Here is a 23,587-nt window from a genome sequence, read left to right as displayed (position 1 = left end):
GTCCGTCATGGAGACAGACCACAGTAAAGCGAAGTGTTAAGTGTAGTCTCAACCAGACATGAAGCAGCCTGGCATGACAGGTGAATCGTCAGATCCACATTTACACACCACAAGCAATATTGTCACTTTAGTGTCTTTGTCGCTAGATTTAGCGACTTTCCACCTTCCCTAGCGACAAAAGAAATCTCATCGACTAGCAACAAATCTAGCGACTTTTGGAGACTTTTCAGAGAGCAAACAGCGACTTCTGGTGATATTGTTTCAGCCACACTGACCGCCAGAGGGTGTTGCAGCTGTTGTGTAACAGTGACGGTCACGGTGTCAGTGACAGGGGTCGGATAAACGCAGGAGGTGGAGAAAATAGCATTTTAGTTGAAGCGTGAACCTTCTCTGAAGTCCGTATGATGAATCACGCGTTGGAATTGTTTTTGTTAAGAATTAAGTATATTCAGGTCGGCTTGATTAGTGGCCTGGTCGTGGTATTCCTGCAGGTGTGTGCTCGCTAGCTAGCTCAACTACTAGGTTGCGGGGGGCATGGGAGTTCTGACACCGAGTTGTTTTTGCATGCTAGCTAGCTAGCGAACCGAGACAGTATTATGAACAAAACATCAAGTTCTCGACAAGTAGAGGTGAGTATTAACCATATAACGCTACGAACACGATCTCGACCGATCTACTGTAGTACAGCATTTTTGAAGCTAGGATTGCTTGTTTGATATGCGAATAAATCACTACAGTAGTAGCTAGTTTTAAAACAATGTGTGGCTAGGCACTAATCTAGCTGGGATGATTGCAGATACGGACGTGACCGTCTCAGAACATTTGCTTGACAACATGTCCCGGATTATGCGACCCCCACACGGTCGCTCTCAGCCACCGTTAGCATTACTAGCAGTATGCAGACGCAGCACGCACCATAGACAGTTAATGTATCACGGAGGAAAAACAAGCTGCTTAGTAAGAGAGGTATTTTGGCCATCCATAATGCACCAAAATCCACCCCAAACTATTTTAGAATTAGTAGGGTTTAGGTATTGAGGGAGTTTGGGAGCCGAGGAAGGGCATGAAGTGTGCGCTTTAGGAGAGAAGGGAGAGGCTGGTGCAGGCAGCAGATAAGCTATCTTAGTATGTCAAGCTTGGTGTTATTCACCCCCTCGCAGCCAGTGGTTTGGTCTGTCAATAGCTTTGTAAAGCCAACTGCTGCAGAAGCAATTGCCCTTTGGGGACATAAGTAAATACAATTAAATGAAGCCCCTCTGTTAGACTAGACCCAGGAGCTGGTAGTGTTGTTTTGGAGTGTGTGGAGGATACGGGCTGGGTTATCCCTGCAGCTCTCTCTCACCCAGGTCTCACACCCTACACCGCAGCTCACAGGAACTCAACACTGACATGGCAACCTCCATCTGTTTACTCTCTAACTCCCCTGTCCCTGGCGGAGACCTTGCTTATCTACACAGCAGACACGAAGGCCTTGCGCTTCAGGCACAGCATCAGTGTCTATGTAAACGGTTGAAAAGTGAAGCCAAAAACACGTTTTCGTTGAAAGACAGGGATCTGCGAATGCTCACAGTTAAATACCTAATACCAACAGTGCTGATTACAGATGTCTCTCTCTCTTCCCCCTCTCTCTCTCTCTCTCTCCCCCTCTCTCTCCATGTTTGTGTGGTGGTCCTAGCTGGTCAGGATGGGCGAGCGACCTGTCCTCCCACCAGTGGCAGGGATAACTCCCGTGCAGCAGATGCTGGCGTCTGGCACCGGCGCCCTCCTCACCTCCATCTTTGGTAAGGAGAACACACCAGGACAGGAGCAGCTACCCTAGAAAGGCAGCAAATGACATAACGATCAATCGCTTCCTGTTATGTGAGATGACATGCACGGCCCGCTGGTGGGTCATCAGTGTAACTGAACCCGTCCTGTGTTTCTAGTCACCCCGCTGGATGTTGTGAAGATACGACTACAGGCCCAGCAAACGCCTTTCTATCGAGGTAAGAGAGCCGGGGTTCATCTGAACCTGCCTCCGTGCTTCACACAGTGTTATTACAGCTTCAGAATCAGTCACTTGTACTGCTCACAAGTCAAACCGCACTGTCATGCCCCCCCCCCCCCCCCCTCCAGTTACAGCTGCTAGAATCTGTTCTGTTAGTCTCTCGTGGCCTGTAGGTCTCAGTTTACCCTGTACCTGACACCAGATTAGTAGATTAGCCCTTCTAGCTGGGTGGGGGGGGTGTCTGAGGAGGCCAGGTGAGGCCAGGTGAGGCCAGGTGAGGCCATGCTTTAACTAACAGCTGCCTGCATTTCTCCTTGTGTGCAGCATCTTATGCTTTGTTTGTGCTCCCCTCTCCTCCCCCTGTCTTTCTCTCTGCCGTCCCCCCGTCGTCCCCCGCCCTCTCTACAGCTCTGGCCTGCGACTCTGCTCCCTGGAGCGGTGTGCTCCGGCCCTCCAAGTGTGAGTACGAGGCCCAGCGCTGCATGTCTGGTCTGGTCTAGACCTGGTCAGGTCTTGTACAGGTCCTGGTCTGGTCCTGGTCTGGTCTTGGTCTGGTCTTGGTCAGGTCTTGGTCAGGTCTTGGTCAGGTCTTGGTCAGGTCTTGGTCAGGTCTTGGTCTGGTCTTGGTCTGGTCTTGGTCAGGTGCTGAGCTACAGAGATCAAATCTTGTGAATGCTTTCCTAACTGTGGATATAACAAGTCCGTTGAGATTTTGAAGGATTTGAGACCAAAGTTTATTTTCAAACCCTTTTTTTTTCTTTTTCCTCTCATATATGTTCGGGGAAATCTTTGCCAGTTTCCAAAAATAGTCCCAAAACAAACAGTTTCTACGTTTACAGCCTTGCACCGCACCCATTCCTGTCTGCTAGGTCATTGACATCACTCTTGTTATTAATAGTCCAGCTTGCTTTTTTCAGCGCCACTCAAATCTACTAAAAAACGTTTTCCTTGGAATAGTGATAGATTAGACAAGGTCATCTGGTGTTCCAGTACCAGATGTGTTACCTGGTGGAGAGCTGTTCTAGTGACCATGGTGTGTGTCTCTCAGGGAGGTGTTACCTGTACTGTAACAGGCTGGCATGGTGTGTGTCTCACAGGGAGGTGTTACCTGTACTGTAACAGGCTGGCATGGTGTGTGTCTCACAGGGAGGTGTTACCTGTACTGTAACGGGCTGATGGATCACATCTACGTCTGTCAGAATGCCCCCAGCTGCTCCAGCTGGTACAAAACGCCAACCCACTTCACTGGCACTCTGGTAGGTTCTCTATTTGTATGTTCTCTCTCTCTCTCGCTCTCTCCCCTGTGTTGTGTGGACTGACTCTCGCTCTCTCCCCTGTGTTGTGTGGACTGACTCTCTCTCTCCCCTGTGTTGTGTGGACTGACTCTCTCTCTCCCCTGTGTTGTGTGGACTGACTCTCGCTCTCTCCCCTGTGTTGTGTGGACTGACTCTTCTCTCTCTCTCCCCTGTGTTGTGTGGACTGACTCTCTCTCTTCCCTGTGTTGTGTGGACTGACTCTCTCTCTCTCCCCTGTGTTGTGTGGACTGACTCTTCTCTCTCTCCCCTGTGTTGTGTGGACTGACTCTCTCCCCTGTGTTGTGTGGACTGACTCTCTCTCTCTCCCCTGTGTTGTGTGGACTGACTCTCTCTCTCTCCCCTGTGTTGTGTGGACTGACTCTTCTCTCTCTCCCCTGTGTTGTGTGGACTGACTCTCTCTCTCCCCTGTGTTGTGTGGACTGACTCGCTCTCTCCCCTGTGTTGTGTGGACTGACTCTTCTCTCTCTCCCCTGTGTTGTGTGGACTGACTCTCTCTCTTCCCTGTGTTGTGTGGACTGACTCTCTCTCTCTCCCCTGTGTTGTGTGGACTGACTCTTCTCTCTCTTCCCTGTGTTGTGTGGACTGACTCTCTCTCTCTCCCCTGTGTTGTGTGGACTGACTCTTCTCTCTCTCCCCTGTGTTGTGTGGACTGACTCTTCTCTCTCTCCCCTGTGTTGTGTGGACTGACTCTCTCTCTCTCCCCTGTGTTGTGTGGACTGACTCTCTCTCTCTCCCCTGTGTTGTGTGGACTGACTCTCTCTCTCCCCTGTGTTGTGTGGACTGACTCTTCTCTCTCTCCCCTGTGTTGTGTGGACTGACTCTCTCTCTCCCCTGTGTTGTGTGGACTGACTCTCTCTCCCCTGTGTTGTGTGGACTGACTCTTCTCTCTCTCCCCTGTGTTGTGTGGACTGACTCTCTCTCTCCCCTGTGTTGTGTGGACTGACTCTTCTCTCTCTCCCCTGTGTTGTGTGGACTGACTCTCTCTCCCGTGTTGTGTGGACTGACTCTCTCTCTCCCCTGTGTTGTGTGGACTGACTCTCTCTCTCCCCTGTGTTGTGTGGACTGACTCTCCCCTGTGTTGTGTGGACTGACTCTTCTCTCTCTCCCCTGTGTTGTGTGGACTGACTCTCTCTCTCCCGTGTTGTGTGGACTGACTCTCTCTCTCCCCTGTGTTGTGTGGACTGACTCTTCTCTCTCTCCAGGATGCGTTTGTGAAGATCACTCGTCACGAGGGGCTCAGGTCATTGTGGAGCGGGCTGCCTCCCACACTGTGAGTCACGTCTCAGATCATATCCCCGGGCTCCAATCTGGCCCGGGCCCTCTGCTGTCTCTCTCTCGCTGTCTCTCGCTCTCTCTCTCGCTGTCTCTCTCTGGCTCGCTCGCTCTCTCTCCCTCCTCTGCCTTTCCTGTCTTCCTTGAACCGTCTTATCCAATAAAGCTTGATGAAACCCCGAAAATATACATCTTAAAATCATATATAGTCAAACGAAACATCATCACAATATCACATAAAAGGATATGCCAAACACATCTTGCTTCACGTGTGTGTGTAGGCTAATGGCGGTGCCTGCCACGGTCATCTACTTCACCTGCTACGACCAACTCAGGGACTTCCTGCGCTACGGCCTGGGTTTCCAAGGCAACCACATTCCCCTGGTGGCTGGCGGTCTGGCCAGATGTGAGTGTGACGGCGACTGTTGTCATAGTGATATGAAAGACGAGGGTTTGCTCGGGATGAAACACACACACACACACACACACAGAGCTCAGCCACACCAGGACACACACACGCGGTGTGTGACATAACCACGTCCTGTTCCTGAGGCTCTCTTCCTGTTTGTCTCCCTCTCCTTCCGGTCCCAGTGGGGGCGGTGAGCGTGATCAGCCCCCTGGAGCTGCTGCGGACCAAGATGCAGTCCCAGCGGCTGTCCTACGGGGAGCTGGGGGCCTGCATCCGCACCGCCGTGGCCCAGGACGGCTGGATGTCCCTCTGGAGGGGCTGGGGGCCCACCGTGCTGCGAGACGTGCCCTTCTCAGGTGAGGGGCTCCTCAGGGGGTTAGCTTCTCAGGTGAGGGGCTCCTCAGGGGGTTAGCTTCTCAGGTGAGGGGCTCCTCAGGGGGTTAGCTTCTCAGGTGAGGGGCTCCTCAGAGGGTTAGCTTCTCAGGGGAGGGGCTGTCAGGAAGGCGAGGTTCTCAATCTAAGGTAGGTCCAGCAGTCAGTTGATGTTAGTCTGGTGGTCCTGTCACTATCCTCACATTCTGCTCATCATAAACTGTGACTCACAACGGTTCTGTGTGTGTGTGTGTGCGTGTGTAACTGTGTGTGTGTGCAGCGCTGTACTGGTTCAACTATGAGCTGGTGAAGGCCCGGCTGTGTGAGGAACAGCAGGAGCAGCAGGCCTCCTTCTCCACCTGCTTCACGGCCGGGGCCGTCTCCGGGGCGGTGAGTACCTCAGCCAGCCGGACCCCAGGAGAGGGACAGTCCAGCGGCCTCTTCATGGCGCTGGTGTTTGTTCGCGCTCAGTAGGAGCCCGTGGAGGCTTTGACACAGTGTGACGATAGTCTGATCTTCATGTGGAACTCAGAGATGTTAGTGTCTTGTTTGTGGTGGACCCAGTGTGACTGACAGGCGTAGGGGAGTAACGCAAAGCTCCTCCTTCCAGGGCGCCTCTCAGGTTTATCAGGAAACTCTTAACTTGGAATGTTGAGTGGAAAACAAGGAAGTTGTAACAGTGAATGTTCTGTTGCCCAGCCAGGGGGAGAACCAGGCTTGTTCCATTCAGCGAGTTGTCGAACGATCGTGTGGGGACTCGAGGACGCTGATCAGGGTGCTGGTCCCCCGGCAACAAATATATTGTTACGCCTCGCTACGCCACCCAACTCACGCCCGGGGTCTCACGAATTTGCATAGGCTACGTGTGCGGAGAACACAAGCTTGGCTACGAGTTAGTCTGAGGCTCCCTCCCTCCCGGCAAGGAATCTCCGCACCCAACCAAACCACAATGTCACAGACGCTCACCGGGGCCTCCTAACGCAAACCTGGAGGGATCTTTTATAGCAGCAAACGTTTATAGGCCCTTTTTTGGGCAAAACATCATAATTTATCGATCACTTATTCCTATGGCTACGTTTCGCTCCCGGTTACAACGCCCTTCCCACCCGATAACAAAAACGTTCAAGGGCCCTCGTCCGCCCTTATTCCCCCCGTTAGTTTATCTGTGAGACGCAGCACCGCACCTATCGAGAGAGTATATGTGTCTGAGCAGATGAACACTTCAAGACCGTGTTTCGCGTAAACACCAGCTGGGCAGTTTTCGTGCCTAAATGACTGGTCGCGATTCCCGGGGAACTCACCTGAGCATCGGTGTGGGGCGCTGAGTGGATCCCTTGGTCTCGAGCGAAGGGCGCACAAATGGGCGGTAGGGCAACGACTGTCTTTTCAAATTTTTATTAGCAGATTATTGGAACAGAAACAAAAGTGTAAAAAGGAAAAGAAAAAGGTAAGCTAAACCTCCTTTATTAAGGCACAACAAAAAAAATAGGAAAACGCGGACCCTGGGTCACTAGTAAAACAGCAGTACAACTGACAAAAAAAAAGCTCTTTTCTAAAATAGGCACAGGTGGACACTCTACAAAAACAGGCTCAGGAAAAAACCTCGACTACTCGACTCACGACTCACGAAGTACAACTCAGAGCGTTCTCTCCACCCCCAACTTTCATTCTTATATCTTTTAACACGTGATGGCCCTGTCTAGACTTTGGGCCATACATGACGCAGGTATCGGTCTACACGTTTCCTGTATTCTCCAAAAAGTTAAATGTGGTTTCATCTATTCAAGCATTTCCTCTGCATCTATCATACTGAAACACTCTGTCTTTTACTTTTACACATTAGCAATACTACATATCCATTTTAAGATGCACATCTACAAAGTTTTTAAAATTCAAAAAAGGTAAAAAAGGTTCTAAAACATTTTCCAGCTATTTCTTAACATTCTTTAAAATATTATGCAAGCACTTTCTTAAAAAACATTTGCCAATGCACATTCTTTCTAATAAAACACATGCGTATGCTAGAGGTCAAAACTCCTCTTAAAAACACCAAACTTAAAATTGCAAAACCTTTATATATGTATGCAAGCATCTACAACTTTTTAATGCACAACTTGGATATACGTATGCACAAAGTCAAACACATTTGCCAAAATGCACACTTTTCATTATTAAGCATTTTTTTTTTTTTTTTTTTTTTTCAAAATTGTTTCTCCAAAGTCCATCAAAACGAAGGCTCCTTCAGGGGCGTTCGACACCCTCCTCTGGAACTTTGGAGAAAGAAAGACATAAGTCCTTCACTGCTTCCAGGTCATTGTGTACGGGTCCCAGAACACCGGAACAAAGAACCCGTCCCCATTCACATATCCAGGCTCGTCGTCTGTCCCCTGGACCATGAGCCTCCTTCCCATCTGGGAGCAGTCGGATTTATCCCACTGCTTGATATGCTTCCGCAGGTGATGCAAGGGATCACGATACACCCTGGCAAGGTAAAACGGCGACTGCCCTCCAGCATTACGGTTCTCCATTCGCCTCACTCTCTCCTTGTGCGCTCCCGGCACCGGCTCAAAGATTTCCACATGGCCTCCTTCCCAAGCAATGTTTCCCCACACTTTCTCCGTTGGCTCCGTACTCCCAGATGGAAACATCACAGGCCAGCTTGTTGCGGCCCCGCGCGATGTCATACTCCTCTTTGGAGAACTCCTTGCGGTTCTGATGGAGGCTTATCAATCTGGAGTTACCAAAATGTTCCATTAGAGTGTCCCACTCCAACACTTTAAGATGTCCTTTGTCAGAGGGCTTGATTACTCCGGGTTTCACCAAGCGGATTGAGACCCACTCGTATGGATTTGTCAGGTACTGGGAGATCGAGATCCTCTCTGGCCAGGGTACCAAAAAAGGCCTGTAAGTTCCACCCGCTTCCATCTTCCCACATCTGAAAAGCTGTCTATTGGAAACTGCTGGTGACATTCTGCAATCCTCTGGGCAGCTACTTTGGGGTCCATCTTGACAAATTTCCTTCCGAGAGGATCCACGCGCGTCTTCCGATACTTTCGAACCTCCTCCCAGGTGGTCAATGTCACTGGTGGGTCGGAATCGGAATCGTCCTCTGAACCCGATGACTCACTGTTAGCCTTTGCTATGGCCTTTTCCAATATAGCATGAATCACTGGATCCCTTTTGTACTTTCTCATAACGGGATGCTTCGCAATAACAGCCCGAATCACTTCAATGTCCGGTTCTAGATCTACTACTTTGTCCACAGCTGCCTTCATTAAGTCCGTTTCCATGGTAATGTTGAGTTTCTCATTAAATTCCTCCCAGTTGGGAGAATCCTCCCTTTTTCGTCCCCTGCGCTTACGACAGGGGCTCTCAGTAAATTGTGCATAGTCCTCATCCAACTCAAGAACATCCTCCATAAAAGACTCCTCAGAAGAATCCTCCTCACTAAAAGTGACGATTCTCGTCTCCGTCTCCTCCATGGTCTCAGGCACCCAGTCGTCCTCTGCATCACCCTCCCGGTCGGCTTCACCGAGTGCCCGCTCCGACAAAAGCGTCAGAGAGGCTACTTCCTTTTTCTTCCCCTTGGAGGCCCCCACTTCCACCCGTCCAGGTGGCAGGCCATCCTCAGTCCCAGGGCTCGCTCCGAGCTCCTCCTGCTCCTGCTCCAGGGCCTGAGTTCGGTCCTGCTCCCTCTCCCCTGGTGGGTTTGACTCACCAGGAGTTCTGGATTTTGGAGCCTATAAGTTCCGGGTGTAGTTTGGTTATTATTAGGTGAGTTGCTAGCATCGCCATTGTCCAAGGGAGAGTCAATGTCTGAATCGGAATTGTCATCACTGGGTGAGGTTTCGAAATAGCCAATTACGCACTCTATGTTAGTGCCTGAAAATATTTGGAGTTTTCCTCTTTCGGGGCTGAGACCCGGACTCTCCATAAAACAAATTAAACATATTGGATCCCTTAAAACGCCGTCCGGATTCTCCACAGATACCCCACACTTCCTTAATCTATGTGGAGGATTGGCCTGACATCGGCCTGCCTCTCGGACCATGTTGTAGGATCCGTCTCTTAGCTCGGCCTGTTATAAAATACACGTACATCAGGGCCGGATATAAAGGATAGCTACCCACCAGGCTCATTGCTACCCCCGCAGTTATAAGCACTGCCCATTCTATCAGTAATCTCCTCATGCTTCTCCTCATGACCTGATTGGTTCCTTCGTTCTTCACGTGAGAGTTCACGAACAATTTAATCACTAGGATCATGAGCGCCCCCACAATAGGCTCACATATATACGTAACAAATCGTTCTGGAACTCCCCCGAATGTTAAAAACTGTCCTACTGTAGATATAGCCCCAAGGCTATATATCAAGGTATTCCACCCCTTTATTAAGGTTATCCCGTTATGACCCAGTGCTAAAAACACTATTCCTAAGCTGGGTCTTGTTTCTTTCAAAAGAGCAAACCTTAATATACTTAAAAGTACATATACTGTTGTTTTAGCAAAATACATCAAATAACTATGCCTTAAAGCAAACAGCATCAATATTCCGGCGGTAAGGGTAATTCTTACCAAAGAAATCATAGTCTCTGCGACTTCTTTGTCGCGGTCCGTTGATTCAGTACCATTATTGAAAGTACTGTTGACCGTCGTATTTTTCTCTTGGATATTCATGATTAGTCTAGGTGCTTTCGATCCTTCTATCACAAGTGGGGTTATGTCGTTCCTACCAATTTTTTTTTTTCTTCAAACAAACAGGTGCTGACCCTTGGTCATGAACTATTCACCTTCCGTTTCTGAGGCGCAAAATCTTCGGTTCAGCGTCTCAGAAACCTTCCCCCTCAGCTGAACGGGATGTGGTTAAAGAAATGGGCCCCTCATCTCTCTGTTTCTTCGACTTCCTCCTAAACCGGACCCAACGGCCTTTTGGGCGTTCGGCTCTTTTATTGCTCTCTTCAACAATAGGGCTATATACTCCCCACATCCTATTGACACATAGTTGCACCCCTTTTCTCAGAATTGTTAGGAGAACAATAAGTCCTACTATAACCATTCCTGCCATCAGGAGTGGCCATTTTACCGAATTCCATAGGCTAGAGAGGACTGTTGTTATTGAATCCCTTGTCCATTCCCATATCTCGCGACTTATATCCACTACAGCATCTCCCATGGTTCCCGCTACAACCCCCCCCAGGGTTACTCCTACTGCTATGGCTTGTTGCCAGGTATAGTTTGCCTCCCTTCTTGGTTCTATCCACACCTTCTCAGGCCTACAGCCAGCCTCTCTTTTATACTGCCATCTCCAGTGTTTTGTACCATTAGGGATCATGTTGTGCATTTCTTTTGATATCTTTGGGGGTTCTGTGGGCTCTAGAAAATTATTAAACCATACTCCTCCCGCATCTATTACATCTGTCCAGACTCTCTCCACCCCCAGATAAGTATACCTCTGTTCTATTTCTCTCTGACAGAAAGCAGTGGTTATCCCCATCCTGGTGCCTATATTAAAATCGTCGTAGCCCAAAGAGGGCCATTCCATACTATCACATACAATCCCTTGGCTGTCACTGTCAGCCATTTCTTTTATTGCTCCTTTTGTCATGGGTAGTACACGATGATCTAGGTTTAGGAAAATATGGTAAGGATTAAGGCACACTGTCCCATTTCCAAAATCTGGTACGTTACTCCTGCTCAAAGAAGGCCGTTTTTGTATTATGTCCCCCATAATGATTCTTTGTTCTATGGTTTTTGACTGCCACTCCCGGCTCTGAGCAATACTCTTATCTCGAGCTCCATCATACCGATATCTAGCTGTTCCCCATTTTAGACCCTTTACATCCAGTTTATAATAAGTTCCCCAAACATCTTTCCAATCCCAATCTGATTTCTTTAGCAGTGTATATTTCCAACCATCCTTGCCTTCTTTAGTGATAACGATGAATGGAACATTCATAGTTTTTCTGGTTCCCAGACTGTGGTGGGTGGTTATACCTATGTGGATGGCTGTAGGAATACCTGGATAGGCCTTTGTAATATCTTCCTCGGGATATGCATAAACAGCTCCGACCAGAGTCATGTATTGACTAGTCCAGTAAGTTCTCATCTTATGGGGGAGACTTCGAAATGGTCTTTTTCTTGCTATTGGGCCTGCAGTTGATTTTTGACATCTTCTTAAACCTTGTTCCCATCTTCTCCCTCCCCCCGGGATAATACCTAAACCAGTTCTGTTCTGTCTTGGTCTTAGCCAATTTCTCCACCACCCTATTGTTTCTTGAATCGATCCTAGATGAGTGTGACCCCAAGTGCCACTCCCCCCATACCATGTGCTATGATTTAAACCTTTCTGTCTCATGCGTGGGTCTGCCTCCACTGTGCCGTTCTCCACATGTGAGTCAACCTCTTTTCCTACTTTCTCCACACACTTCATAAATTCATTTTCCCATTTCGTGAAACCCTCAGTTTTGTAACCTGCATTCATCCATTCTTTAACTTTTTTATTTCCCATGTGAGGCACTTCAATATACCATTCATAAATCCTCTTATCTGAAGTCCTTCCCCAAAATAGATTGAAATTATGGCTATTTTCCTCCGGAGAGGGATATCGGAGGCTTTTTCCATGAGTAACTAACAGAGTCCAATTCCAAGTAAAATCACTATCCACAAGTTTGACATCCTTTAATGCACAATGGCGACATATATGTTCCCCCTCGACACTAACAGGATTGAATTTATTCTTTTTATTACCATAAACGGGTTTATCGGACAGTCTTTTTTTATCTTTTTTACTAGCTTAGGGTCATTCTTGCTTTCTGTAGTTTGATTCCCTAGAGTTTGGTTTCCCTTTGGTTCTGGTTCTGGTTCTGGTATCTCTTCACTATCAAAAGAACTAAGTAAACCTTGTATGTGTTTCTCTTGCTTTCCTTTGTCTTCGTAAGTATGGACATATATGACTTCTGCAGAAGGGTTATTTAGAAAGTCTACCTCCCACTTCCCTTCTGATCTACTTTCTACATCTAGCAAGCATTGGGGCCCCGTTATACCGTTATTCAGCTGACAGCTACAGTTGTCTTGCCGGAAATATGTCTCTGTTAACCTTTTACTCAACCACGTCCGACTTACGCCCACTAATTGAGTCGATGCACATACTGGGTTGTATAGTTATTTTCCTTTCTCCGCACAAATCATATTTATAAGTATTCTTCTGTTGTCTATTTGTTTTGTAGCTATGGCATCACAATATCTCCCACCTCGTCTCTCAAATACTTCTGCAGTTATTGTCATCCAATCCCAATAGGGGTCACAATCCCCCTCCATACACCTAAGGGCATATTATAATGACGACATCCTATTGGTATGATATAGCAAAAGTTATCATCCCATTCTCCCTTATTATGTGGAGCTATCTGTCCATCATAACTCCTACATTTGCTATAAGCGGAATGTGATGGTAAAATTACTTCTTCTTGTTTTATCCATAAAATGGGAAAAGTCCCATTCCAACTTTCTATTTTTCTTGCAACTATCCATTTTGTTTCTTGCACATGATCAACTAAATATAGGGTCACAGTTATTAAAATAAGGGTTAACAAAATAGCTATTTGACCCCCAATTCTCTTTTTCTTTTGTTTTGAAGTTGTCCGAATTAATCTCTCTAGGTCATCTAATCGTGTTGTCACTGACCTTTCCTCATCCACATCCCTCAACACCCCTCCTTCCAGGTCAGGCAAAGCCATGGACCTGGAACAAAAAAGAGGGATGTGACTTATATCGATGCCCAGTTCAAAGACAGCGGTGTGTTGCCGTCTTTCAACCAGGCATAAACATGAAATGCATGTGGTGGCGCTTTCTTGTCTTTACTGTTGTAATAGACGCTCTTAGAAAGATGCATGTAATGCCACTTTTCATCAGTGCAAAAAACCTTTACTTTAGCGGTGGTCACATATTTAACCGACTCAAGCCTAGGAGCCGTTCCTGTGGTTACCCAGTCCCAAATACCCCGTGAAGTCGGCTTATATGGGTTTACTGAATGCTTCACCACCCTCCTGGCGTTTCTGATCAGCCCACCCCGGAGGGCATCCGTGATGGCACACCCTAGTCTCTCTATCTGACCGTGCCCCATCATGAACCGCCCTTTCACTCTCACTAGGTCTGGATACTGCTTCTGGCAAATCAAATCTTGATCCGCAGATCTATACCTATATCCGTTGTTGTAAATAAGACTACCTAACTGGAACAACTCAGGTATACTACCCTGGTTGCAAGACACAATGCTATAAGTGTTTCTGTAACAACACTGGAACGGCTGTCTGCCATCAGCATGATCCAGTCTGCAGACATCATACTTTAAACCTTGGATGTCCAAGCATGTGCGACACATAGTTATTTTATAGTCCCCTCCTAATTCCTGCCCTACAGGACATCCCCTCTTGTCCAAGATCGGTGGGTTCACTGCCATGACCCCCCTCTCAGACCTGGGACCCTGCCACAAAATATCATATAACTTCACATCACATATAGCACATTGGCCTGGAATATAAACTCTCCATCTCAAATGACTGCCTTTGCTCTCCCCTGGGGCAGAGTGCCCCAGGTATATGCCCCCCGCTCCCCCAGAGACCACCAGCTTGCCCCGGGAAAGGTGGTTCACCTGTTCAGACACTCTCTCAGATTTTTTTATTTTTTATTTTCTCCCTTTACTTTGCGCAAAGGGTTTTTTTCCGTGGGTATTTCACCCCCTACTCGTTTATTGCTCATATTTCTAAAGTTTGCAATCATATTTTGTCCTCGACGCGACGTTTTATACTGATCTGGTTCGGGTGCACCTGCCCAAAGTGTTCAAGAGTAATTTGGTTATTATTGATGCCAATCACCGTGTCCCAATCTTCTATATTACTCTTCACGACTCCGGCACCTTTCTTGGGCCCCCTCTTCAACCACACCTGGTCCCCTATATGAAACAGAGTGGCCCAGATTAGCGTTGCTCCCCTCTGACAGAACCTCGTTAATTTTGACTTGTTTCAAATTTTCCAACGAAATATGTTTATTGAGAGCTGCCAGGCCTGCCGCCGTGTCCCACTCTCTCCCCAAATTAGTTCTAATGTAATCCTTCGCGATGCCTATCCGTCTCTTTGCAACTCCGTTTGTATTGCTTTTGTACTGGATAGACCATATTATCTTGATGCCCATACTCTCTAACAGAGTAATGACCATGTCGTTCTTGAAATGGGTGCCATTGTCCATTCTTATAGACTCAGCACTCTGTCGACCCCCCAAGAAATGTGTTAGCCTATCTGCCACGGTCAGACCTGTGGCCCGTCTCAGGGGAAAAACCTGAGCATCGCCCCCCGCGTTATCACAAATCAACAAGAACATTTTTTTTCCGCTACTTCCTGCCTCTGCAGTTTGACCTATGTTTGCAGAAAAATGCTTTCCGCTCTCTACGCTTCTAATCGGAAATTCTGCATGCGTGTTAGGTTTCTGTCCCCCCTTCTCTTGACAAGAACGACACTCTTGTTTTACACGTGCCAGTTTTTCCATCATGTGACTTACATGTATTCTGTTTGCGGTTAGAAATTTGCGCATTCTTTCCACTCCTATATGGCCTAACGCTTCATGATAGTTTCGAAGGTACCTCTCGCCTTCGTTATCAGGGATGTCATTACCTCCTTGTGGGTTAGCCCACGATTCTGGAAACACACAATATTTGTTCAAAATGAAGCCCCTAGCTTGAGCAAGAGCATCCGCTTCTTGGTTACCCATGTGTTCGTCACTCGTTAAGTTTGTGTGACTATTAACATGCACCATCTCAATTTGTTTCCCCTTTTGAAGCGCAGCTATAATTCTCCACTGTTGAGAATGGCCTAGATCCTTCCCTTTATAGTTAGAAAAATCCGTGCCCTCCCAAATTACTAAATCTTCGCGCATCGCGTTAAAAACATACATAGAGTCTGTAACAATTTTAATCCTTTTGTATTTACATTTGTCTGCGTGGGCAAGGGCTTCTGCCACTGCCAGAACTTCAGCAAGCTGGGCACTGCCCAGAACAAATCCACTGCCGTGGAAGTCTTTTTTGCTTCGGGGCTTAGCTATGAAGGCCCACTTTGCATGCAGCTCTTTAGCAGTCTTACTGCCATCCGTATAGTAAACCACATCGGGGACCATTGGCATGGCCTCTTTTAACTTTGTGTGCCGGGGTGTCTGAGAGTTTTGGCCCTGGGAATTTGCTCGATCCCAAGCAGCTCTCCGTCGCACCAGGTCCTCTCTTTCCTCGTTGCTCATCTCCTGCCACCTGTCCCTGCTGACCCCTGGTTTTGCATTTGTATTGGACGCCCCTGCAGTTCGACCCACATGCGGAGGCGCTGAATGAGGCTGCCTTTCTGCCCCCCTCTGATTCCCTTGCGGCTGTCTCCTCTGTGGATCCGAATAACCCCTCTGATTCCCTGTCTGGGACCTCCTGTCCTCTACTCTCTGGTCTGTGTGATTCTCGCGGTCGTGTTGGCAAAGAGTGTCTGGGTGTCTCTTCTCTGTATTTTGCCCCTTCACGGGGCCAGTCCCGTTTTTTGTCCGTTGCAACACACTACGTCTGTCATGAGATATAAGACTACGGTTTTTCTCTTGGGGAGACATCAAACTCCAATCACTTGCCAGCTGAAAACCCCCTGGAACCTCAAGTAGCAGCCTTTCTTGTCTGGTTGTATCTCCCCCTTTCATTATTAACATTCTCATTGCCGTTTGAAGTTCCACTTTACCATTGTTTACCAAACTGATCAGTTCTCTTAACTCTTTTTCCAGACCATCAACCCCAGGGGTATGTACTCCTGCATGCATAAGCTCTCTAAGAGATATCCCCTCTGGACCTTTTACACCTTTGGTCACTTTCATGTGCAGGACGACCGCTGGGTCATCCAGAATAACCTCCGGTAGGCCTGCACTCACGCATCCCCTGAGGTATTCAACATCAGATTGATTATGTAGCCGCTCTGGAATTATCTTTGTGTAATCCACCCCCTGTATTGTTACCCCCGAAAATGGATTCATGACATTGTTTGGTGCTCCGTTAGTCACCATGTGTGTGTGAGTATTAGCGCTGGGGGCCTCTAACATTGACTCCCACACAGTCATAGGGGGAAGTTTCTGTGTGTTACTGTTCTGCACTAGGCGCGGCATTTCCTGCTCCATCGCCCTTCTGTGCCGTTCTACGGATTGATCTCTTTTTATGCAACCTTCCCTATAGTAATTCAATCCCGCCTGGGTACATGTTTTCCAGGGTCGGGAGATGCCAGGCGTCTCCCATAATTCTTCTGCTGTAGGAGCATAAGGAATAGTATTATACTCCTCATTTGTACCTCCGTACCACTCTGGAAGGTTGCATGTTGCTATCTGAGGGGGTCGTGTCTGGTGTTGTGTGAGGGGTGTGAACTCCCCCCCTGTGGCCGTCACCCAGATGGGGTCAGTTGCTGGTGGTTTACGGGGGTCATACCTCCTCACCTCCACAGGTTTACTGCGTTTGTTTACTCCCCTAACTAATTTTGGATTCCCTCCCCCATTAGTGGTACTTGTTTTTATTGGTGGTCTGATATGCCCCCTTGAACTCAGTTCATCCACTGTGTGTGGAGCCTCCTCATTTAACATGAACCTGGGCCTTGGCCTGCTGGGCTGTTCATAATCCCGCCATTGGTCATCCCACCCAGTCTCGTCGCGAAACTGGGCAGCTTCTGGGATGGCCAACTCCTCCTCCTCCTCCTGCGAATCGTCGTTCGCCACCTCATCATAATTGTGTGGGGTTTGGGGTCTGTTAGCGACGCTCCTCCTATTACTCTCTTTGTATGATACATTTTGCTGTTGGCGAGGAGGTAGACTCCGTGGGGCTAGCAGACAATAGTCATCATCATCTCCCTCCTCTTGGTTTCTAGTTTTATGTTGTGCCTCTAACAATCTGGCATGACACATTTCCAGACTTCTGAGTGTCTCTTCAATCATGTTCTCCCTGTCTACAAGAATTACTATGTTCTGGATCCCCTCAGCTGCCTCAAATGGCATGTTAACAGCCACTGCCACGGCCAACTCTCTTCCTGTTAACCCTCCTATGCGTTCTCCACCGGTACGAGCCCTGACCACAACCTTTCTTTCCCTGTTGTCACGACAGTATACCACTGCCTCAGTGAGAATGTTTTCTAGGTGCTGATGTATCTGGCTGGCCACTACTACCCCCACATGTAAAGACGCGCACCTTCCGCTCATCTTCCCTCGGGTGTCCAAGCAGAATAAATAGCCTTTCTCTGGGCTGTGTACAGCTACTCTGTGTAAGCTTTTCTCATATGTAGGTCCCACACACCTCCTGACCTCTGCCTCTTCCTGGCTCCTTTCTGCCATATTATTTCCTTTGATTATTACCAGGGTCCCTTTCTCTCCAGTGGCCAGCTCATCTAGCTTCAGCGCTGCTACGGTATACCATACTCCCCCCAGAACCACTGAAGTAGGCCTCCGCTCTAGTGGGGCATCATCTTCGTCATCAGATGATGGCGAATCTGCACTTGGTGGTAGAGGTGCTGTAGGCAACGCTGCCACAACTCTCTCTCTGTCTCTCCCCCGCTCCTCTCTATTGTTCAGAGCCTCAGAATAGCTTCCTGCTTCTGCTAACTCTCTTAATGCGCGTACTGCGGTGTCATAAGGTTTAGAAGAGCCCCTAACCTCGAGGCTAGAAAAACCCTCACTTAGCTCGCCGTACGGTGGTGGTTGATTTCTTTCCGCAATTACTTCCTTTATTCTATTGTAGTGTCTTTGATTCTGTATGAGGTAGATAAAATGTGTGTCTGGGTGAGCTGTGGCCAATGTGGCCAGGCAGCGGAAACTGGCTTCACTATCGTAGCCAAATTCTCCATTTCCGAATGGGGTTGTTATTATTGTTTTAGTCCTGGCCACCTTGACCCCTTTTTCCATTATATCAAAAAGATAACGTTCCTGTATGTTTAAATTGTCGGGCATTGCGGGATGTTTAGGTGAGTAACAGCATTGAACCACCCACTCTATGTTACTACCCAGAACTTTTGTCAGAATCACGGTACCATCTTTAAAGGGAACGGGGTCTGGGAGACTTGTTTTTTGTTTGTCAAATTCGGTGGGGAACCGATTTTGCAGAGCCGCGGCTACTCCTGCCTCATGATTGAGATACAAATTCGCAGGATTCAATGCCGTTGCTTTTTCATCTGGCTCATATATTGATATGTCACCTCTTACGAGAGTTACATTATGCGTAATTCTCTCTCCGGGGGGGTTTGTGTTCCTGTCTCCGCTGAGAGACTTTATAAGCGCCTCTCTATTCCTTCTATTCCTATTTCTCTGGCCACTTCTTCACGATCGTTTGAAACTCCGTCCTCCTCGGAACTCCCTGGCTCCCATTCTGACCCGGTAACTGTAGCCATTGCAGTAAAACCTTTGATTTTAATACACTTTACTTTACTACACGCGGGTACTTCTGTGGATTAAAATTATAACCCAAATTATTTTTTCAGACTCCAAAATATACTTCACCAATAACACGAGGGTATTTTGAGAACTGGGGATTAAAATAATAACCCAATAATTTTTTCAGACTCCAAAATATACTTCACCAATATCACGTGGGATAACACGTGGGATGAGGATTTTAAAATCCGTGGATCAAACTATAACCAATAGTTTTCCAGACCTCAAAATAAACTTCCCCAATAACACGTGGGTATTTTGAAGCTGATGATTGAATAATAACCCAGAATTACGCAGACCTCAGAACATATATGAAGCTGGTTTACTAGGGCTCAGAGTAACCATCTCCAAGTTACTCAGAATAAAATTATTCAACCAACCTATCGAGAGTGCTACGAGTATATTAAACCCCAGGTTGCGACCCTGTTTCTGCTCTCAACTCTGCGCTTTACTCAAAGCCACCCAGGGCTTCTCTGGGTGGTTATCTTTGAAGCTCTCTCTAGTCCTCCGTTATAATAGACAACGTTCTGCTTCGTTCTCTCCGTGAGCACTGGGGCCGGTAAATTATATGAACAATAAACGTGACTCCCTTCTGAACATGTATCGATAAGAAATGCAACCTTTTACTTCATATAAAACCAGTACTATAGAAATTCTAACAGAATAATGTTATCGTTCTTCTACGGGTGTTTTTGGACCTCGCTAGACTACTTGCAAGTTTTATCTGCCGTAAAGCTCACCGGTTTTAATGGCGCAATAGGTTTTCTTTACTTACAAGTTTTCTATACCTGGAGCTTTCCGGTTTTAATGGTAGTGGAACAGGTCTTCTAGCGAGTTCGTGCGCTCGTGACCTTTCCCGAGTTTTAATCGGTTTAGGACACGAGTCCCTGAGTCCACTCGAGGACGCTGACCAGGGTGCTGGTCCCCCGGCAACAAATATATTGTTACGCCTCGCTACGCCACCCAACTCACGCCCGGGGTCTCACGAATTTACATAGGCTACGTGTGCGGAGAACACACGCTTGGCTACGAGTTAGTCTGAGGCTCCCTCCCTCCCGGCAAGGAATCTCCGCACCCAACCAAACCACGATGTCACAGACGCTCACCGGGGCCTCCTAACGCAAACCTGGAGGGATCTTTTATAGCAGCAAACGTTTATAGGCCCTTTTTTGGGCAAAACATCATAATTTATCGATCACTTATTCCTATGGCTACGTTTCGCTCCCGGTTACAACGCCCTTCCCACCCGATAACAAAAACGTTCAAGGGCCCTCGTCCGCCCTTATTCCCCCCGTTAGTTTATCTGTGAGACGCAGCACCGCACCTATCGAGAGAGTATATGTGTCTGAGCAGATGAACACTTCAAGACCCTGTTTCGCGTAAACACCAGCTGGGCAGTTTTCGTGCCTAAATGACTGGTCGCGATTCCCGGGGAACTCACCTGAGTATCGGTGTGGGGCGCTGAGTGGATCCCTTGGTCTCGAGCGAGGGGCGCACAAATGGGCGGTAGAGCAACGACTGTCTTTTCAAATTTTTATTGGCAGATTATTGGAACAGATACAAAAGTGTAAAAAAGGAAAAGAAAAAGGTAAGCTAAAGCCTCCTTGATTAAGGCACGACAAAAAAAATAGGAAAACGCGGACCCTGGGTCACTAGTAAAACAGCAGTACAACTGACAAAAAAAGCTCTTTTCTAAAATAGGCACAGGTGGACACTCTACAAAAACAGGCTCAGGAAAAAACCTCGACTACTCGACTCACGACTCACGAAGTACAACTCAGAGCGTTCTCTCCACCCCCAACTTTCATTCTTATATCTTTTAACACGTGATGGCCCTGTCTAGACTTTGGGCCATACATGACGCAGGTATCGGTCTACACGTTTCCTGTATTCTCCAAAAAGTTAAATGTGGTTTCATCTATTCAAGCATTTCCTCTGCATCTATCATACTGAAACACTCTGTCTTTTACTTTTACACATTAGCAATACTACATATCCATTTTAAGATGCACATCTACAAAGTTTTTAAAATTCAAAAAAGGTACAAAAGGTTCTAAAACATTTTCCAGCTATTTCTTAACATTCTTTAAAATATTATGCAAGCACTTTCTTAAAAAACATTTGCCAATGCACATTCTTTCTAATAAAACACATGCGTATGCTAGAGGTCAAAACTCCTCTTAAAAACACCAAACTTAAAATTGCAAAACCTTTATATATGTATGCAAGCATCTAAAACTTTTTAATGCACAACTTGGATATACGTATGCACAAAGTCAAACACATTTGCCAAAATGCACACTTTTCATTATTAAGCATTTATTTTTATTTTTTTTCAAAATTGTTTCTCCAAAGTCCATCAAAACGAAGGCTCCTTCAGGGGCGTTCGACAGAGTTGACCGGATAAGCCGGGCATTACTTTCCCTGGTAAACTGGCTTTATGGAACAGGCGTCTGGTTTGTTGTTAATTCATGAAACTGTGCGATCCCTCTGGGTTTCATCTGTTCAGGTGGCGGCCATCTTGACTCTGCCGTTTGATGTGGTGAAGACACGGAGACAGATCCAGCTGGGAGAGATGGAGACACGAGGAGGTGTGTGTGTGTTGCGTGTGTGTTGCTCTGTCAGGCCTGGTAGCTACAGTCCCATAGAGAGGTGGTCTTCAACCCTGGTCCTCAGGGCCCACTGTCCTGCATGTTCTAGTCTCTCTATGGGACACAAAGACAAACATGGTTCTGAGTCACTCTTTGTGTGGCTGTGATGACTCTTCGACTGCCCTGACACTGTTAACCCTCTCCTCTCTCCTAGTTCCCATGAAGAAAGCCACATCCACCTGGTGCATGATGAGAAGCATCTGGGCAGAGTCAGGATACAGGGGCCTGTTTGCAGGTAAGCACAGCCGGATACTAACTCAAATATTGTTGGTGACAGTACAGTTCTTCGAAATCCCCCCCCCCCCACACACACACACACACATTTCAAAACAGCCCCCCGCCGCTGTGAGACTGACGGCTGCTGTTCTCTCCAGGGTTCATGCCCCGGGTCATCAAGGTGGCTCCTGCCTGCGCCGTCATGATCAGCAGCTACGAGTTCGGCAAGACCTTCTTCCAGAAGCTGAACTTGCAGCGAGCACAGACTGTCTGCTGAGGCCTGGACACCCACACACACACACACACACACCCTACAACTGCCTTTCTCAACACAGGAGGACAGAGACACAAACGCGCACACACACAACAGCCTCCTTTCTCAAACCCTGGTCCTCAGGGTCCCCTTGCCATGCTTGTTCTAGATGTTTCCCTGCTCCAACACACCTGAATCTAATGAATGGGTTGTTATGAAGCTCGACCAGAAGCCTGGGAAAGATGTGAATATATGAGTGCATGCAATCCAGCCTCTTACTTCACCCACTCCTCCTGGCCTGAGTTCAGCAGGTTGGCCGAGGGAGGGATTATATTTTTGTCTATGGGTCCACACTGCTGTGAGTTTGCTCTCTCAAACTGTCCAATGTCACACTTTGACACTAAGACTGAATGTGTTTAATGAGAACCTAAAGGTGGGAATTCAAACTGTGAATCTTTTTCCCAGGGAGTCGTAAGATGAGGCGAGCATCACAGTCGGGGGTGGGGGGGGACTTTTCTATTGGAAGTTTGCTGTAACAGCAAGATCTAATGTGATGCCTTATAGCGAGGATGACACATAAGCACATTGTCACAGAAAAACAGTCAGTTTTAAATGTCAGTGCTGGACTACATGTCAGTGCTGGACTACATGTCAGTGCTGTTGATGGTAAAAAGTCTCAATCAAGGCAACAGCACAAAGTGCATGTGTCATCCAGCCTAGATACGCCCTCTGCTTTTCAGATTTAACAGTGCATGTCATCCAGCCTAGATACGCCCTCTGCTGTTCAGATTTAACAGTGCACTTGACGCAGGACTGCATGACATGGTAATGTTAGCCCCTGACCTAGATGATGTAACCACATGAACTGGTCATTAATCCTTTCAAAAAAGAATATCTGCAAGTCTATATACCAGATCCATAGTACAGCTGGAATAGAATAATTCATAAAGATCTCTGATGCAAAATCTCTGGAATGTTAGAGCCAGGGGAAGGTTTCCTGCTGTTTAACACATTAGATCTTTTTTTTACATTTTGGTTTAAAAATGTGGCCATTGTTTGAGTGCTCAGTTATTCAGGTTTTTAATGTCTAGTTTGTGATTGATTGTATGCCTGTGTTCATGAGACGTGGAGGGGGAAAAGAGAAACTTGGCTACCAGAAGAATTATACAATTCTGTCATGAAATACTTTGATTTATAATAGAATTGCCTGGTCAGATGATGATACTGGAATTATTGCCTTTTTATGTTTGTTTTCCTCATTTTCCTTGTAAACCTGAATTGTACTTATGTAATAAAAACGATTTGATATGCTATGTCCTGTTCAATTGTCTCTTCATTTAGACTGATTATTTATTATATATACACAAGTTTGCTTTATTTATTTATTAACAATATTACCATAAGTGCTGGGACTGGGTGTGTATATATATTACCATAGAAACTGATATCTTAATATAAACATGTTCATAACTACCACGAAAGTTGGGTTGGGTAAACGGCATATAGGCCCTGTTTCCCAAACATGGATTAAGCCTAGTCATAGCCTAAACACGTTTTCAATGGAGAACTACACTGACTTTTTCTCTACTTTTTAGCGCTGGGCTCGGAGAGTTTAGAGACAGTGACATCCGGTGGCCAAGATATT

General features: G+C 47.1%; 1 protein-coding gene across 3 annotated transcripts; it reads left to right on the top strand.

Annotated features, from left to right (window-relative positions):
- Nucleotides 1–279: 279 nt before the first annotated feature.
- Nucleotides 280–23,255, top strand: slc25a39 (solute carrier family 25 member 39). Of its 3 annotated transcripts, XR_009932409.1 has the most exons (13): nucleotides 280–629; nucleotides 1,676–1,781; nucleotides 1,926–1,985; nucleotides 2,396–2,446; nucleotides 3,134–3,243; nucleotides 4,506–4,573; nucleotides 4,857–4,981; nucleotides 5,167–5,340; nucleotides 5,637–5,746; nucleotides 21,332–21,413; nucleotides 21,628–21,708; nucleotides 21,848–22,198; nucleotides 22,412–23,255. XR_009932409.1 is itself a non-coding variant. In XM_062481261.1 (12 exons), exons 1-12 carry the CDS (start codon nucleotides 597–599, stop codon nucleotides 21,964–21,966), a joined length of 1,119 nt encoding a protein of 372 aa, XP_062337245.1. In that variant the 5' UTR covers nucleotides 280–596; the 3' UTR covers nucleotides 21,967–23,255. The 3 variants fall into 3 exon arrangements, 2 of the variants coding, with proteins under 2 accessions (XP_062337245.1, XP_062337256.1); XM_062481261.1 differs by having other exon boundaries at nucleotides 21,848–23,255; XM_062481272.1 differs by lacking the exon at nucleotides 2,396–2,446 and having other exon boundaries at nucleotides 21,848–23,255.
- Nucleotides 23,256–23,587: the final 332 nt, after the last annotated feature.

The sequence above is a fragment of the Osmerus eperlanus genome, chromosome 2 (assembly GCF_963692335.1).
Source record: "Osmerus eperlanus chromosome 2, fOsmEpe2.1, whole genome shotgun sequence".
Taxonomy (NCBI): domain Eukaryota; kingdom Metazoa; phylum Chordata; class Actinopteri; order Osmeriformes; family Osmeridae; genus Osmerus; species Osmerus eperlanus.
This window is presented reverse-complemented; position numbering and strand designations above follow the sequence as displayed.